This window comes from Pipistrellus hanaki, assembly GCF_964339955.1.
Source record: "Pipistrellus hanaki genome assembly, chromosome: 4".
NCBI lineage: Eukaryota > Metazoa > Chordata > Mammalia > Chiroptera > Vespertilionidae > Pipistrellus > Pipistrellus hanaki.
The window spans coordinates 2,604,570-2,622,471 of NC_140506.1; the positions used below are offsets into that span (position 1 = coordinate 2,604,570).

Sequence of the window (17,902 nt, forward strand, 5' to 3'; positions counted from 1 at the left end):
CCTAACTAAAAATGCATTTTAATGAAGACCTTTTTCTTTAAGTACCTGAGAATTTCTTTAGGCTGGCATATACAATGATTTACATACACTGTTATTCAGCTAGACACTGAAGCTGAGAAAGTTAAATTCAGGTATCTGAAAGAACTGTTTCATGTTCACAAAATAATAATCAGGGGAAATGGCAAAAACATTTTGGTAATATTTTTAACCTTGAAAGAGGATTGACAAGCTGTAGGGAAGGGTCATAAATAATCAGGCTGACTTCAGAGGGAAAAGAGATGAGGCAGCTGAGATCTATCATATATGTGACTATGACCAACATGAGAATTTTAAAAATGAAAATGAAAACTATGTGTTATTTTGCTGAACTCAGGACTTTAATAACAGATCATAAAACATTCAAGGAAGGGAGATTTCTAAACCTAATCTTTGTCCCCATCTTATCAGACTAAGCTCAATGTGTCCTGTAAAATCCCGGCTAAGGGAAAGTGAAGCTATCAGAACACTAAGGTATCCAGGGTCCTTTGCCTTCTCCCATTTTCCCTTATTCTGTGAAAACTTTCTGGCTGGCTGCCAAAGCCAGTTTGGCTCAGTGGATAGGGCGTCGGCCTGTGGATTGAAAGGTCTCAGGTTCGATTCCTGTCAAGGGCATGAACCTTGGTTGCGGGTTTCTCTCTCATCGATGTTTCTAACTATCTCTCTCCCTTCCTCTCTGTAAAAAATAAATAAAATATATATATATTTTAAAACCCTTTCTGGCTGGAGCATGGAGTAAACACCATTCGCACCCACCTCTTGGAGTCTTTCCGTTTGCCTTACTGCATGATAACTGTGGGGAACCCGCAGTCTGAGTTTTCCGAGATCTCAAAGAGACACGTACGTACATACCCCTCTCCTCCCCGAGGCGGAGAGGAGATACTATGGTTCTCACTGTGACCGTGAGAAGCCGGCGGGCAAACGGTATGAATGGCGTTGTGCAAGGTGGTGCCCACCCGCCTCCCCTTGTAGCCGGGCCTCCTTCCAGGGCTCCTGACCAGGCTCCTGCCCTGCTGCCCTCCAAGGAGGCGCTGGTCACAGGTGTGCGGTCCTTGTGGGGGAGCACATTGAACCCGCACACACTCAGACGCGTGGTCCCCGTGAGGGGGTTTCCTCACGCAGCCCCCAGTTAGCTGGAAAGCTAAGTGAACCGAACACCACATCATCCAGTTCACTGCGCTTTCTCACACTGTGGACAGACTGCTGTCAACCTGGCTGTGCGTGCACTGGGCACTGGGCCCCGGCAGCCTGCTCCCCTCAGTGATGTGCGAGGTCTAATGGCAGCGAGTCAGGGAGACGCGTGGGGGCAGCCACAGCCCCAAAGGCCTGGAGAACAGAGCCCTGCAGGCTCTGGAATTCAATCTCCGTGCCCCCCGCCCCCAGCAGGTGGAGAAAGGGCGGTTTTCGGGAAGAGGATGAACATGCGGTACCATTGCAGCAGGGGGTGAGCCAGGGGGTCCTGCTTGTCCATCTGCTTCTTGATCTCCAGGTACGGGGCCTGAAAAAGTCATTGCACGTCTTGATCGTCCTTCAACACTCTCCCTCCTTCCCTCTCCGCAAAAGGAGACTCAGGGTGAACAGGCAGGGATGCTTCAATCTAGCGACGCGCGGAAGGTTGCAGGTGACATGGCCACAGCAACCATCACCCACGCCGCTCCCCTCCCCCCCGCACTTACCCGCACATCCTGCTGAGACCTGGGCCTGGCTTCCCTGCCCCCAGCCAGGCCCCTGAGCCTTCGCTCAAGGACACCCGAGGCTGCCACACCACAAGCGCTGTGTTGTACCAGCCCACCCGGCCTGACTTTTCGGTAATTCTCACTTACCCTTCCCAAACCTCCTGCCCCGCAGTCCTCTCTCTGTCTCCCCATAGCCCTGGGCCCGCCTGGCCTCTGGTAAGTGCCAGCCCTCTGTCCCCTGGAGGTGAGCTGGCTCCTGCCACAGGCCTCCAGTGACATCTGTCCTGCTCCCTGAAGTCCCTCCCAGGCCGACTCTCTGGACAGTGTCAGGGTTTTGCTAACATGGAAGCAGAACCTGCAATAGCCACAACTCTAGCTCAGATGTGAAGTGGCGACTTAGATGTAGATGTTTGCGTGGAAAAATAAAAAAGCAAAGTGTACCTCAGAAAAGCCCTTCTCTTACGAGCATTTAAGGATTTGCCTGGCCCAGAACGAAGGGCGCTCTGTCGGTGACACTGCAGGTCTATATGGAGGACGGTCCATGCTAGGAAACAGGCCAGTGTAGCGGGATGTTTGTGTGGAAAGGTTTGAAGACTGTGACCATGAAAGCTGACAGTGCCCCAATGAGTGCCCATGGGGAAGGTGCAGTTATGTTCACCGTCTTAACGGTGCAGGAGGGGAGGCATCAGACAGTGGAGCGAATGCCCAAGGTCACGGGCCACATCTCTGCAAAGCGGGCCTCGGACTGGACCTCCTGAGCTGACTCAGCCATCTCCACTACCTCCACTGACCCAGAATAAAGGATCCGCTCCTGCCAGAACTGACCTACAGCTGACCCACAGCTGACCTACAGCTGACCCACAGCTGACCCTCAGCTGACCTACAGCTGATCCTCAGCTAACCCACAGCTGACCTACCACTGACCCACAGCTGACCTACAACTGACCTACAGCTGACCTACCGCTGACCCACAGCTGACCCTCAGCTGACATACAGCTGACCCAGAGCTGACCTACAGCTGACCTACAGCTGACCTACCGCTGACCCACAGCTGACCGAGAGCTGACCCACAGCTGACCCAGAGCTGACCTACAGCTGACCTACCGCTGACCCACAGCTGACCCACAGCTGACCCTCAGCTGACATACAGCTGACCCACAGCTGACCTACAGCTGACCCTCAGCTGACATACAGTTGACCCACAGCTGACCTACCGCTGACCCACAGCTGACCCACAGCTGACCCAGAGCTGACATACAGCTGACCCATAGCTGACATACAGCTGACCGAGAGCTGACCCACAGCTGACATACAGCTGACCCACAGCTGACCTACAGCTGACCCTCAGCTGACCCACAGCTGACCTACCGCTGACCCACAGCTGACCCACAGCTGACCCAGAGCTGACATACAGCTGACCCATAGCTGACATACAGCTGACCGAGAGCTGACCCACAGCTGACCCACAGCTGACCCATAGCTGATGCACAGCTGGCCCACAGCTGGCCCACAGCTGGCCCAGAGCCGGGGGCACGGATATTTTATATCCAAGAATGACCTGGGTCCGGGTGGAGTATAAATATCCCGCACAGAGTCCCCGGTGACCAGAACTGCTCCTTAGCTGAGTGACATGCTGCAGTGGGTCCTCTTCCCCGGGGGGACATGCATTTGTTTGATTTCCTTCCACAGGTAGGTTTGTTAGGAGAGAGTCCACAGAACGGAAAGGCGGGGCAGGAGGAGCAGTGCCAAGGCACCCACTGAGCAGGCAGCGCCATGAGAGCTCAAGGCTCCGGTTTGCGGACGCCGGCCCGGACTGTGACTGAGTGGAGGCATGTTGGGCTTCATGAATAAATAAATAACTACCCAGAGAATCCACAACCAACGTTGGGAACGTAAAGGCGCACTTTGAAGCACGTGTTCGGAGAGTAGAGGCCGTGGCGGGGTGGGGGGCGGGGTGGAGCAAAGCCTGCCTGCCCCCACCACCACCCCCCCAGCCCTGGACCCCCTCCTGGAGGCAGTGACCCAGGTAACAACGCTCAGCAGCCACGGGCGTCTCTGAGTGTGCCAGCCTTCACCCTGAACCCGTCACGTGCATGGCTGCCCCCTGAGATGGTTCCTCCTATTTACAACGCTGAGTTTGAAGCCTCTCTCCTCATCGTGGTCCGGGCCCAGGTGCAGTCAGTCGCGGGCATGCGCTTCCCCAGTGCCCGGCCGCACACAGCCCTGTGAGTGACGTGTCAGCCTCTCATCTCGAACCCCGGTCCCTGCTCACCACCTTCCCCACCAAAGCCTCTCTCCTGAAGGCCAAAGTCAGAACTCAGACCCGCAGGATTCTGCTGTCTCCCAGAGACTCCGTATCACGTCTAAAACACTTACCTGCAGTTTAAGTTTGGTAAGATATTTGTTTTTAACATCAATATGATGTTTTGAAAGCATTCCCACTCGTTAAAATTGACTGTCTAGGACAGTGGACGGCAAACTGCAGCTCCTGAGCCACATGCGGCTCCTTGAGTGTGGCTATTCCACAAAATACCACGGCCTGGGTGAGTCTGCTTTGAAGAAGTGGCGTTAGAAAAAGTTTAAGTTTTAAAAAATGTGGCTCTCCAAAGAAATGTCTATCGTTGTCCTGTTGATATTTGGCTCTGTGGACTAATGAGTTTGCTGACCACTGGTCTAGGGAGAGGGTGCCAGACTTAACCCCTGATATCCCGCCACGCCTCCACTCACTCCAACAGAGGCAGCACACACCACACCGATGTGACTGAACTAAAACACCGCTCCAATGCTTTTATGGTTTTAGTCATATTCCCACGGAGCAGAAGAGTCTGCGTTGCACCGCGTGGCCAGCGCGCAGTCCTTTTTCAAATAAGATTTCACCCTGCAGAGCGGGGCTGCCCCAGCCTGAGGCGGCACACTGACCTGTGTCATTTCTCTGATGGACGTGATGCTGTCCAGCGCTTTCATCACTCGATCATAATTCTTCTTCTGTGGGATTGGAAAAAACAGTATATTTGCAATCTGCACGTTACCGGAGAAACAGAGGATTTCTGAGCGTGAATTCGCCATAAGGACCGTGCTGTGCGCGTAAAGGGAAGGCTGAGAAGCTGGTCCAAGGACGCAGGATTGATAACCGGGTTGAGAGGGAAGGAAAGAAGAAAGCAACGCCAGGCCCCATGAAGCACTTGGAACCGTGCCCAGCCTAGAGGAGAGGAGCTGTAACTACCAAAAAGATACAGGTTCTTGATTCTGCCTTTCAACTCTAAAATAATAAGGCCGGATGAATACATTAAGCATCAAATCCTCCTAAAATACAAAAACCCACTTGGAGTTTCACAATTTCATTTTGCTTTTATTCCCATTTGATCAAAGATTGTTACCCAAAGGGGATGACGGACAGGTGTGTAAACACCTCCATCCATCCATCCACTCATCATCCACCTGTGAGCACAATGCCAGTGTGTAATATACGAAGCTGATGAGGACAGAAAGCTTCCCCCAGAAATTTTATCTGGCCCGTGCTTCTAGAAAAATGCTTTTGATATAAATAGTAAGAGAAATTAAGGCAATTTTAACTGTCATGCAATTTGAAATTTTTATTTCAGGAGAGTTCTGCCTCATATCTGTTAATATGTATAAGAGTTTTCTCAAGAAATGCCAGCAATCAACAATATGAAATGAATTACCACTAACCTTCAGATAACTGAGAGGAGGGGAGGGCAAGGGGCTATACCAAAAATATAATAGGAAAAGGGACATTTGTCCTTTTTATACATGATTCTCAGAAAGAGTCATATAAGTTAGAATCTCAAAAACTCTGTGATGACATTAAAACAATCATACTGACCATTATCAATACTGACTATTAAGCATTGTTTGAGCAATATTTATTACAGCTCCTCATTGACCTTCCACGCACATTTGGATGTGTAAGGTCGAAATGTGGGAGAATTCAATGGGTTTCGTTTCATGAAGCTCTGGAAGTGATGGGAAGGGTGGAGGACAGGAAGTGATGGTGTGTGAAGGGTGGAGGACAGGAAGTGATGGTGTGTGAAGGGTGGAGGACAGGAAGTGATGGTGTGTAAAGGGTGGGAGGACAGGAAGTGATGGTGTGTAAAGGGTGGGAGGACAGGAAGTAATAATATGTGAAGGGTGAAGGACAGGAAGTGATGGTGTGTGAAGGGTGGAGGACAGGAAGTGATGGTGTGTGAAGGGTGGAGGACAGGAAGTGATGGTGTGTGAAGGGTAGAGGACAGGAAGTGATGGTATGTGAAGGGTGGAGGACAGGGAAATGATGGTGTGTGAAGGGTGGAGGACAGGAAGTGATGGTGTGTGAAGGGTGGGAGGACAGGAAGTAATAATATGTGAAGGGTGGGAGGACAGGAAGTGATGGTGTGTGAAGGGTGGAGGACAGGAAGTGATGGTGTGTGAAGGGTGGGAGGACAGGAAGTAATAATATGTGAAGGGTGGAAGGACAGGGAAGCAGCAGGACCTGGGAAAGATGGCAGCAAATCCCATCAGCAGGAAAGGGTGGGAGTTCCGAGACGGATAGAGCCCAGGCGCTCACTGCCTGCTCAGAGAGGTGGTGGTTCGACAGGAGAGGAAAGCAAGGAGCCTACGTCCTCAGCCGCTGAAGGAAGCTTGTGAGCGGCGGGGACTACTCACCCGGGGGTTGAAGGCCAGCATCTGAGGGTCGTTGGGGTCAACCACGGAGGGGTATGGCTCGAAGATGACCACTTTCCTGGGAGACTCCAGAGCAGACCGGCACATGGACACCAGCAGGTCCACCACCTGCAAACACACAGAGACGGTCACCACCCGCCAGCCTGACCCAGCACCCGGCCTGCTGCTCCCCTCACGGCGGTCGGTCAGGGAAGATGCAGGATTGCTATCGGCCCCTCAGATCCGCCTGTGAGACTAGACCAGTGGTCGGCAAACTGCAGCTCCCGAGCCACATGCGGCTCTTTGGCCCTTGAGTTTTTAGCAAAGGCCAGCTTAGAAATACCCTAATTAAAAACAATGTACCTACCTATATAGTTTAAGTTTTTAAAATGTGGCTCTCAAAAGAAATTTCAATCGTTGTACTGTTGAAATTTGGCTCTGTTGACTAATGAGTTTGCCAGCCACTGGGCTAGACCGAATTCAACCACAGCTGACCATTCATTTAAAGGGATACCTGTGGCTCCCAATTACTCACGTCCTAATACCCGCTCCAACAAGGGTTAAGTATATGTGTATAACTTTAAGATGAGGATAATCTGCCACTCTGTTCCTTGCCACTAGTGTATGCTGTTAGAATATCATAGGACCGCACAGTATGTTTTTGTATAGGGATGGTCTAGCCTTCCTTAACTAATTTTTCTTTTTCTATGACTTTCCTTTCTAGGTTTATTAGTAATTTAGCTATACTCCATAAATGAATAAAAATAAGAAGCCAATTGAAATTCCGATGGAATTGTGGGAAGTAATACATTTACCGTATTTTCAGGCGTATAAGACGACCCCCTAATTTTACAGTTAAAACATAGGTTTAGGCCTATATTCACTGTATAAGACTATCCCCCACTTCCGAGGCAACACCAGTTCTTTTTTTAATTAAATTTTTAATGAATGACATTTTTCGAACATACCGTAATATACCGTACATTGATACCATACATCGTTTCAAAAGTCGTCTTATACACCAGAAAATACGGTAGGCATCTTCATAATTCATTTTTCCTCCCAGAAACAGGGACGGCTTCTCTACCTCCGAACGACTTTCTGTCTGTTTTTCCATTTTCTTCCTCCGCCACACACCCTGGGACTGTGAAACCAAACGCTCTCTCTTGCTGACATGCTCTGCCCATTCTCTTCTCGTCTGGTTTGAGAAATCAGTAGCACCCACTTTACGGCGCTGCCAGCCCACAGGTCAGTCTCAGTAAGGCCTGTGCCGGCTCCCAGGTCAGCACCACCCGAGGGAAAGAGCCACAGGGCGGCCCAGACCCCGGGAGCGGGGCCGCGCCTCCTGGGCAGCTGCAGAACCACAGCCACGCTCGGACAGACGGCGGCGTCTGTCGTGCCTCACTGTGTCGGCGGCCGTGTGCTTTCACAGCCAGCCATCAGAAAGGTGCCCCGGAAGAGCAGAGGGCAGTGACTGGTGAGTGAGAACCAAGTTCTCAAGTCCCGGCGGTACCTGAGCCCCCGTGGCGATCTCGTCGGCCGCCTCGTTCATCACGCCCAGCGTCTGGAAGGCGAACACGCACAGCTCGCGCTCGCACACGGTGGGCTGCAAGGGAAGGAGGAGCGGTCACACCTCCCGGCCCACCTCCGACGCCTAGAGGGGTGGTGTCCCGTTGAACACGTGGGGAAGGGAAAGGCTCAGGATGCCGGAGAGAAAGGAGGCGCATCGCTTTACTTCATAAAAACGCCTGTAGGGGAGTCACAAGTGGCAAGTCACCATGCACTGATCTAGGCACGGACGGGATTCGGAAATCCGTGTCAGCGAGGCGTGGGCGCCTGCAGCGGGAAGGCTTGAGCAATAGACGAAAATATCCTTCAACTGAAAAGCCCACCTCTCCTGCTTCTTACGCCCTCACACATCCTATCTAATAAAATAGTAATATGCAAACTGACCATCACTCCAACACACAAGATGGCCGGCAGGGGAGGGCAGTTGGGGTGGGGCCTGCAGTAGGGGCAATTGGGGTGGGGAGGATCAGGCCTGCAGGGGAGGGCAGTTGGTGACGACCAGGCTGGCAAAGGAGGGCAGTTAGGGGCAATCGGGCCACCAGGGGAACAGTTAGGTGTCAATCAGGCTAGCAGGGGAGTGGTTAGGGGGTGATCAGGCTGGCAGGCAGAAGCAATTAGGGGCAATCAGGCAGGCAGGCAAGTGAGTGGTTGGAAGCCAGCAGTCCTGGATTGTGAGAGGGATGTCCGACTGCCGTTTACCAGTATTGGATCTAAATGGTTGAACATCCCTCAAGGGGTCCCAGATTGGAAAGTGTGCAGGCTGGGCTGAGGGACACCCCTCCCCCAGGCATGAATTTCGTGCACCAGGCCTCTAATAAGTTATAAAGAGAAGTAGATCCCTAAGCTGGTGGTATACTAACAAGCATGGTGCAACCCCACATCTGTGTAAAAGGAATAAGAAGGAGAAAGCTGCCTTCTCCTAAGTCACTGTCTTTGGAAGCAGCATGACTCTGCTCACTTGCTCCCCAGCTCTTGAAAGTTTGGTTTTGTCGCAACGATTTTCCACTTCCATGACCTCCCGAAGTCACAGCCCTGAGACACGCACTGGAGAGAAAGGAGTCGTGTTTCCTGTGCCATCGCTCTGAGGAGCTCTCATCTCTCAGATCGAACGCAGCGTCGCAGTGGATTTATCTTTCCTCCCGGGTCACAGCGCATTAGGCAGCCGATGAGGCCACGCGAGGCCATCTCCGGCCGCCACTCGCTCGGCAGAAGCGTGTCTGTGAGTGCCGCCGCCTCTGCCGCTCACCTCAGGGGCCCCTGGCCTCTGCTCACGGCGGGAAGCCGCCCCGCTCAGAGCATCCTTTCTGCTCGGAACGGGCTCCGGTGGTGGCTTTGTGGGCAGGGAGCGTGACCAGTCACTAAGGTTCCTGGCTCATGTTCCCCTCCGAGAATTTTTTTTAATGATGTATTTCCTTTGTCAGTCTTAAATGTGCAGTTTGATTCCATTTCAGAAACATTGATTTTAGAGAGAATAAGTATAGGAGCGGGTGGGGGAGAGAGAGAGGGAGAGAAGGAGAGAAGGAGAGAAGAAGAGAGGGAGAGAGGGAGAGACAGATTTGTTGTCCCATTTATTTATATATCCATTGGCTGATCCTTGTCTGTGCCCTGACCTGGAATCAAACCCACAAACCTTGGCATATCAGGACGAGGCTCCAACCAGCGGAGCTTCCAGCCAGGGCTTCATATTACTCCTTAGCGTTACATTGTTACAGTGCCTTCATACAATAAGGTCCCATAACCTAACCTAGGGGTGTCGAACTCAATCAGAGAAGGGGCCAAAATCTAAAATCCAGCCTAAATCGCGGGCCGAATGGTTTACTGAACAGTCATAAACTGACAATGTCATAAACTGACAGCGGAGTGCAGTGATGACAGCGCGGTGCGGGCCACATTGCAAGGCCTGGCGGGCTGGATTTGGCCCGCGGGCCTTGTGTTTGACATATGTGACCTAAACTGTCAACCACTCGACACCGTATTTGTGGTTTTCACCATGAGTTTCCCGCCCCCCCACCCCGCCAGCCCCTCCACCCGGCCGGACACTGACCCTGAGCATGGGGCCGTTGAGGAAGACGTGGCGCTCGTCACACACCACGCAGTGCTCGTTCAGCACGGGGATCCGCTGCTCCGCGAACTCGATGGTCTGCGGGGCCACGGAGAGGGCATGAGGGGGCTGCGGGGCGCGGCCCAGGGACAGCCCCGCCGAAGCCGCTCTCCCGCGGGGGTGCTCGGCCCTACCTGCACGAGGAAGCCGCGGTCTCGGACGGGGATGCATTTGGCACCATTTGGCTGTGAAGGCAAAGGAGGGGGACAGGTCAGTGTTTTAGAAGCGGGAGATGGGCCAGTCCTAGCCTCTCACTCCGTGCGGCCGCGAACGGAAGCAGCTGTGAGCTTTCTAAGAGCACCTGTCGCAGGAGCCGGCCGCTGGTCCCACACGGAGGTGGGGGGTCCCTGGGTGACAGAACACGTCCTGCCATGAACCTGGTCTGCACTGAGTGATATGCCTCCTTCCTGGTAAAAAAGACTGGCATCTTTACATCGACACACACACTGATTTCCTCCGTTCCTCAGGGCCAATGCCCCGCCTCCTCACTGAGATCATCTCCATCTCACTTTTCAGCCAGCCTGTGAGAGCTTCATACACCTGTCCCAGCGCAGACACCCATCGCCCGTTCAGACAGGCACCGAGAGGCCGGCGGCACTGACCTATCCTGTTACAGCCTCCCGCACAGGACGGCCGAGCTGCCCTCTCCTAGCGGCGGCTGACAGGCCAGTCCGGCTTCTATGGAACTGACATTACGTCCCAAACGCCCTCGTCAGTGTTGGTGAGAAATGGGCTTTAAGGGATGTCTACATAACATTACCAGTTCGCTCCAGCACATTTTCCTAACACGAATATCATCTCGTGGTAAAATGTACAGTTTAATTTCAGAAATTAATCTGTACAAGAAACGCAACCTTCTAAAAGCAAACCTTTTCTCGCTGCCATTGCATCCATGGCTAGGTGTTCCCATGTGTGTAGTTAAGAGCTACATACACCTGTCCCAATGCAGACACACTCACCAACAGCAATCCAAGCACGGACTTGGCTGCCATTCTAAGTAAATGACATACATACGGCAGGTCTGCTTCTTCACCTGACACTGACTAGAAGGCAGGTCCCTCCGGAGGTACATTCTGTGTCAGACTGGCTCCCAGTAACCACCCCCCAAAGTTAACTTTTAATACATCCGTCTCCCCCCACTCCTGCACCCCATCCCCTATCCCCTTGTCCCCCCACAATAAAGCAGCTTCAGGATTAGTGACCTCGGTTTACAGACACAAGAGCAGCTTCCGGTGAGGCACGAGCTACAGCCGTGAATGCCGCGATGGTGCTGGCGGCCCGCTGTCCTCCGGGACAGGACAGAGAGGACATCGCGCTGGAGGTCATCACTAGACGGGCCTTGTCCTCCACCACTTGGGTGAGCCAACTAGAGGTCAGCCCCGCCCTCTTCACCAAGCATCCGACTTCCAGCCTGGGTGGGGAGATGCCCTGGGTGCCCCACGGACAGGACCCCGCAGGCCCTCCCCAGTCCGGGCAAGAAGTGGGCGTGCAGGGACGTCTCCCTCAGATCACTGGCGGGTGCCAATGCATTTGCTCAGACACAGAGAGCCAACATCAGCATCCCAGCACCGGTGCCAACGCCCGTGTGCCCAGCAGTACTCACACACCTGGGGGTTTCATGAAAAGCAGCACCATCCTGCCCTCTCCTCTCCCAGCTCCCCACTAAGGCCCAGAGCCCCCCGCCGCCCCATGAACCGTGACGGAGGCCGAGCGGTACGCACAGCGGGCTGGGCGGCGGGCGCCAGGATGCCCATGAGCCCTGAGGTGAGGGACAGCCGGCGGCCCTCGGGGGGCTCCGGGCAGGGCTCGGCGCGGGCGGCCCGGGGGGCGGCGGGGGCCTTGCCGAGCAGCCGGGGCGCCTTGAGGCCGTAGAGCTCGTCCACGCGGAGGCTGCCGGCGTGGGGCCTGCCCAGCAGCCGCTGCGCCTTGGGGTGCTCGCAGCGCGGGTCCCCCGAGCAGGAGCGCGTCAAGAGCTTGTGGGGCTTGAGGGGGGCGCAGTCCTCGGGCGTGGGGGCGCCGGGGCAGGCCCGGGCCAGCAGTCTGTGCGGCTTGAGGGCGCCCACGGCCTGCTCGGCCCGGGGGTCGCTGGACAGGGAGCGGCCGAAGGGCCGGGGGGCCTTGGGGGCGCCGTCCTCGGCCTTGGCGCCGCCGCACGACCTCCGCAGCAGCTTGTGCGTCTTGGAGAGCCCGTCCTGCTCGGCCTTCAGCTTGGCCTTGCTCTTCCCGCAGCCCGGGGGAGGGTAGCTGGGCGACCTGCAAGAGGGAAGCGCGGTGAGTGCGGGGCCCGCGGGGAGATCGGATCCCGGGGGACCCTGGCCGGCCCCGTCCGCTCCCTGCGTGACACACCCCACCCTCTGTGCACACCACACAGCCCCCCACCACACAGCCCCCCAAACCCCGCCCCAGCCCCAGCTGAAACCAGGAGCGTGCGGAAGGACCGCAGGAACTGGAATGCATTTTCCCTGAAAAGCAAACACGGTTACCCGGACTTCCCTCTCCTCCTCCTCCCCACCGAGTCCCGCACGGAGCTGACGCAGGCAGAGGGAACTCAGTCTGAGTCCCTGTAAGAAGACACACTCGGACGGGTGTCTGTCTATGTGTCTGTCCATTCTCGGAAGTGTCAAGGGAGAGAACAGAAAGGGTGCCGGGAGCTGAGAGCCAGGGAGCCAGCCGGCCCCTCGCCCGGGCAGGGGCGGTACCCACCTGCGCAGGGTGGAAAACAAATGCAGGGGGGACTTCACCTTCCTCTCCAACAGCTTCTTGCCATGCAGGCAGCTGGGCCTGTCTTTGCTCTGCTTCCACTGCTGCGTGACGAAGGTCTGCATGATCCTGTCAACAAAGGGAGTCTGTTACCGCGGGCCGAGGCCCCGGCGGTGAGGCCTGGGCATTCGCTCTGCAGAGAACCATTTACCAAAGGGAAAGAGATGTGCAGTGGTGACTGGGGAGAGGCCACTTAGAATCACACAGGCTGTTTCTGTGTGCAGAAAGCAGCAGCATCCAGAAATATTTACGACTTTATGAATTATTATTAACTAGAGGCCCGGTGCCTGGGGGAGGGTCCCTCTGCCCGGCCTGCCCCTCTCACAGTCCGGGAGCCCTCAGGGGCAGGAGGCCACCTGGCGATCAGGGGAAGGCGACACCCCCATCACAGCTCTGCTGCTGCCACTGCCTGCAGCGCAAGCCTCGGCAGGCCCTGGTTACCCGAGCCTCGAGCTGGCTCTGGGTGGCTGGGGAGGTGGGGGGGGAACTTATATACTGATATGTATTGCCCATGGACACAGAAAATAGTGTGGTGACAGCCTGGGTGAGGGGGAGTCAGGGGTGGGCGGAGGAGGGCCAAAGAAAGGAATAGGGGGCATCTGTAATACCGTAAAAATAATACATTAAAAAATAAATCAATGCAATAGCATTATTAGTCATCTGGGGAGCAGCGGGGGAGCTGGCGGTACTAGCAACGCGCTCTGCCAACCTGATGCCCACTCAGCCCGGGCATCGCGGGAGCTCCTCCCCAGCTGCCACGTGGAAGAGCGCCTACTGCACACAAGGGGGCAGCGATGAGCAGAGGATAACTCGGCCCCTGAAAGCACACGGAGTTCTCATTCCACGGAAAACTCACTTTTTCAGCTGGTGTCCCAGGCCGAATCGCTCTTTGGTGGAAATCTGAAAGACATCGACAGTGGGCACTGAAAAGAAAAAAACAGTCACCAGGTGAAGGGGGAAGTCCCCAGCCAGGAAACGGGAAGTAATAGGTGTAAATCTGCATGTGCATGTACACGTACATGTAAGAAATGCTAGATACAGACATGTGTACACATTACATAACATGTAATAGACACACATTTAGAAATAGGGTACACAGTGCTATCCATTTCTTTGATGCTTTCTATACAGACATCTTGAAGATCTTTTTTGATCATTATGCTATATACTAAGGCATAATATGTGTATACATAAAATGTGCAATGTGTATAGTAATGAAGAATGATCTTTAAAAAAAACCACATTAATTGTAAATAGCAATGTGTAGGACAGTGAGCACTATTCTCCCAGTGGAAGAGAGATGTACATACATCTTTTTATTATATCCTCACCCAAGAATGTTTTTATTAATTTTTAGAGAGAGGAAGGGAGATAGAGATAAGTAGAAAGAGATCAATGTGAACGAGAAACATCAGTTCATTTCCTCTTGTAGGCACCCCTACCAGGGATTGAACCTACACGTGAGGCATGCGCCCTGACCAGGAATTGAAGGGCCACCCTTTTTGGTGTATGGATGATTGCCAACCCACAGAGCCACCTGCCAGGGCTATCAGCACACCTTTTCCTGGAATAAAATAATGGAGTGTGAGAGTAAGGCTCAGGTGACTTCTGGAGGCCCTGTCATGGGCTTCATATTTCTACCAGATACACTTACTCTGTCCGTTCATCACTGTGTGTGTGAGATTAAAAACCTTTCAGAAAGGTCACCCACCACCTGCCATTCAATGGTTTTAAGGCGTATTCCACAGAGAACACCATAAAGCATTTTCACATTTCAAAAAGGTGAAGGTATTCCATTTTTCCTTGTCTCTTATAATTTGGGTTGGGGAGGGCTGCTTACCATGCGTGGAAATTATCTTAATGGAAGAAATCAGGCCCAAATCACACTAATTTCTGAAAGAAGTGCATTTCAACACCTGCTTCCACACTGAGCACAGCCAAACCCCATCTCCGGGATAAAGTAAACAATCTTGGGGGATTCTTGATTTATGTTCCCAACAAAATTCAGAATAACGTCGCATAGATAAAATGAATGCGACTGATGGGAGAGAGGAAACAGGATCGGTGAAGATGGGAGTCAAATTAAAAACAGAAGGGGACATTCAGTCAAAGGCTGAATCCTGAGAACATTCGCTTAATGAAATAAAGTTACACGTTCTCGGAGAGAAGGATGAGGCACTAAGACAGAGGGCGAAAGCGTGGAAGGCAGAGGCGTCAGACACCATCGACGCTCATCAGGGCGAGGGATACCAGAGGAACAACTGTAACGTTTGGGTGACTTAAGACTTAAGTCGATCAATTTGAAAGCCATAAAAATAGCCCTAACCGGTGTCGCTCAGTGGATAGAGCATCGGCCTGCAGACTGAAGGGTCCCAGGTCCGATTCCGGTCAAGGGCATGTACCTTAGTTGCAGGCACATCCCCAGTAGGAGGTGTGCAGAAGGCAGCTGATCAATGTTTCTAACTCTCCATCCCTCGCCCTCTCTGTAAAAAATCAATAAAAATATACTTTGAAAATAAAAGAGAGAAAATAGTCCAGTAAGTACATATAACAAATACGAACAGAACCAAAATAGTTTTCTTACAAAGAAACAAAACTAAAGCACTTTCGGATATAAACTAGCATGGTTTTTTCTAGGGCATTTTTGCTTCTTGGGGGGAACTGTTAGGGCCCATAAGTTTACACGTGGTCAAGCTGGTCAAAGGGTTGTTCTCAGATGTGAGAAGACAAAAGACAGAAGACAAAACCCTCATGTAAGCCAACTAACAGAGATGGAAACATTGAATGATGGAGGAGTTCTAGTCCTAAGTGCGTGACACTGAGCGGTAAAACCACCTAAACATGACCTGACACATAACCGTTAAAGTATTTCTAAAACCATGCAATCGTGACAAGTCTTTGAAGAGATAACGTGAAGGGGAATCTCTGCCTAGAGTCGAAGATCATATTTAAAAATGAGCAGCGGCGGTCAGCTCCCATAAAGGCATGCCACCTTCTCGTCTCAGCGTGGAGTTGGGGAACAGGTGAACTGGCCCAGTTTTGTTTCTGACCCCGCTAACCCAGACACAAACACGCTCAGACCCCGCTAACCCAGACACAAACACGCTTAGATCCCACTAATCCAGACACAAACATGCTCTGACCCGCTAACTCAGACACAAACACGCTCTGACCCGCTAACTCAGACACAAACACGCTCTGCCAAGGGCTTCTTCTCCTCTCGCCGCCATGAGAGGGAAATTAGGGATGCACGTCCATGTTACAGAGGGCAGAGCACACAGCGGCAGCGGGAATACCGCGCAGATGCTACAGATCATCCCATTTCAGGAGATTCGGTGACTGCGGAGAGGCCCAGGACAACATACGATGTGTTACCAGCTCAATGCAGCCTGTATGAAGTCATCCACGCATGTACAGGAAACAAACTATTCACTGTTCTCTCGGTTAGTGGGATTGTGAGTAATTATTTTTCTTCTTTATTACATTTATATAAATTTGAAATAAACAAAATTTTTTTAAAAATCTATTTGTCTATGCCTACCATTCAGTCATATAACTTACTCTGTGACTCATATTGAGGATTGATTATTTAAATAGAACATGTCAGACAAATATGGAAAGGAGGTGACCAGCCCGGCCGGTGTGGCTCTGATGGAATGGAAGCCTATGAAACAAAAGGTCACGGTTCGATTCCTGGTCAGGGCACAGGCCCGGGTTGCAGGCTCGATGCCCACATGGGGGGTGTGCAGGAGGTAGCCGATCCATGATTCTCTCTCATCGCTGGTGTTTCTATCTCTCTCTTTTCCTTTCCTCTCTGAAATCAATGAAGATATATTTTCTTAAAGCAAAGAGGGGGGCAGGGGAGCACGTTCAGAATGAGAGCCGCTCCGGTGCGCTTGCTGGGCTGGGAGGACAGCTGACTTTCTTACGTGAAAAGAGTATGCTGAGGTCCTGGCCATGCCTGAGGGACATGGTGCAGAGGCCACAGCGCAGCCTGCGTGGCAGGTGAGGGATGGCAGCAACCTGGACAGGTGCCACCTCCGCCCCGGATTTGAGCTTCTACCATACGCCAAGTTCTCTGTTAGGTGTTAATGTGCTTATTTCCCAGACACTTGTCAACTTCTGAAATCTATACAACTAAATGGTACATGCTTCTCTTCCTAGTAGTCATACCGGCAGTAAACCATATATGTGTGCTTAAATATCATTATCAAGACAGCCGCAGTTACTCTCGAAATTACCAAATGCACAGTCATCTTGCTTAATGCACAATGCACAACTGAATGCTCAAAATGACAGAGAAATAAAGCCAACCTGGGCCGTTTAAATACTGTGTGAGGGAGCAGTGCAGTCGCACAATTATAGGCTCTGTTCGAATCACTTCCCAAGCCACAGCGATCTCCTCCTGCAAACAAATATATTGTAAAGATGAATTAGTCATCTTGTAGAGCCGTGATGTATTTTCCCAATTAAAAAATATTTAAATTATTTTGAAGAAATGCATAAATCATTAAGGCCTACAAATTATCGCAAAACCTACGGTTTATGAAAAGAAAACCAAAGTACTTTTAATTTTTGCCTTTTTGCGTGAAAATAAAAATGAAAACTTAAGAAATACTGAAGCACTGAATTAAGAGTATATTTAAAAATCAACACAAATATATATGTATTATATACATATATTTATATATATGTATATATATAAAATCTGTTTCTTCAGCCAATCGTAGCATTTTTTCATAAATCATTCTGAAAAAGTCAATGCATTACTAATAGCATTATAACAAAAATTAGATTTCCTCCAATAAAAATATGCGTTTTTTAAAGGTAGCCATCACATGGCATGAATTGATACTTACATCAAGAAAGCTGACATCGACATGCAGATCAATATCTACATCATCAATGGCTCCGTACTCCCTGGAAGCAGAGGTTAACGTCAATATTTTCAATTTCCTTAAAAGTCGGGGTGTCCTGGGTTACCTTAAATTAGAAATTTAATCATGATCCCTCGTCCCTGATGACCAGAGAGCTCGGAAACGCCTGTGGACCTGATTCACCGGACTCCATGTGGCTGGATGCCTCTCCTAGGACCTACTGC

General features: G+C 51.8%; 1 protein-coding gene across 1 annotated transcript in view; it reads right to left on the reverse strand.

Moving 5' to 3' along the window:
- PARP8 (poly(ADP-ribose) polymerase family member 8) overlaps positions 1–17,902 on the reverse strand; it is a 91,832-nt gene that overhangs the window by 14,438 nt on the left and 59,492 nt on the right. The window contains exons 8-18 of the mRNA XM_084881005.1: positions 17,661–17,721; positions 17,116–17,206; positions 13,658–13,724; positions 12,745–12,870; positions 11,763–12,294; positions 10,176–10,226; positions 9,985–10,080; positions 7,885–7,977; positions 6,375–6,500; positions 4,632–4,697; positions 1,467–1,534 (exon numbers count right to left, since the gene is read on the reverse strand). Coding sequence (XP_084737131.1) covers positions 1,467–1,534; positions 4,632–4,697; positions 6,375–6,500; positions 7,885–7,977; positions 9,985–10,080; positions 10,176–10,226; positions 11,763–12,294; positions 12,745–12,870; positions 13,658–13,724; positions 17,116–17,206; positions 17,661–17,721 — 1,377 coding nt within the window. The remainder of the gene's footprint in view (positions 1–1,466; positions 1,535–4,631; positions 4,698–6,374; positions 6,501–7,884; positions 7,978–9,984; positions 10,081–10,175; positions 10,227–11,762; positions 12,295–12,744; positions 12,871–13,657; positions 13,725–17,115; positions 17,207–17,660; positions 17,722–17,902) is intronic.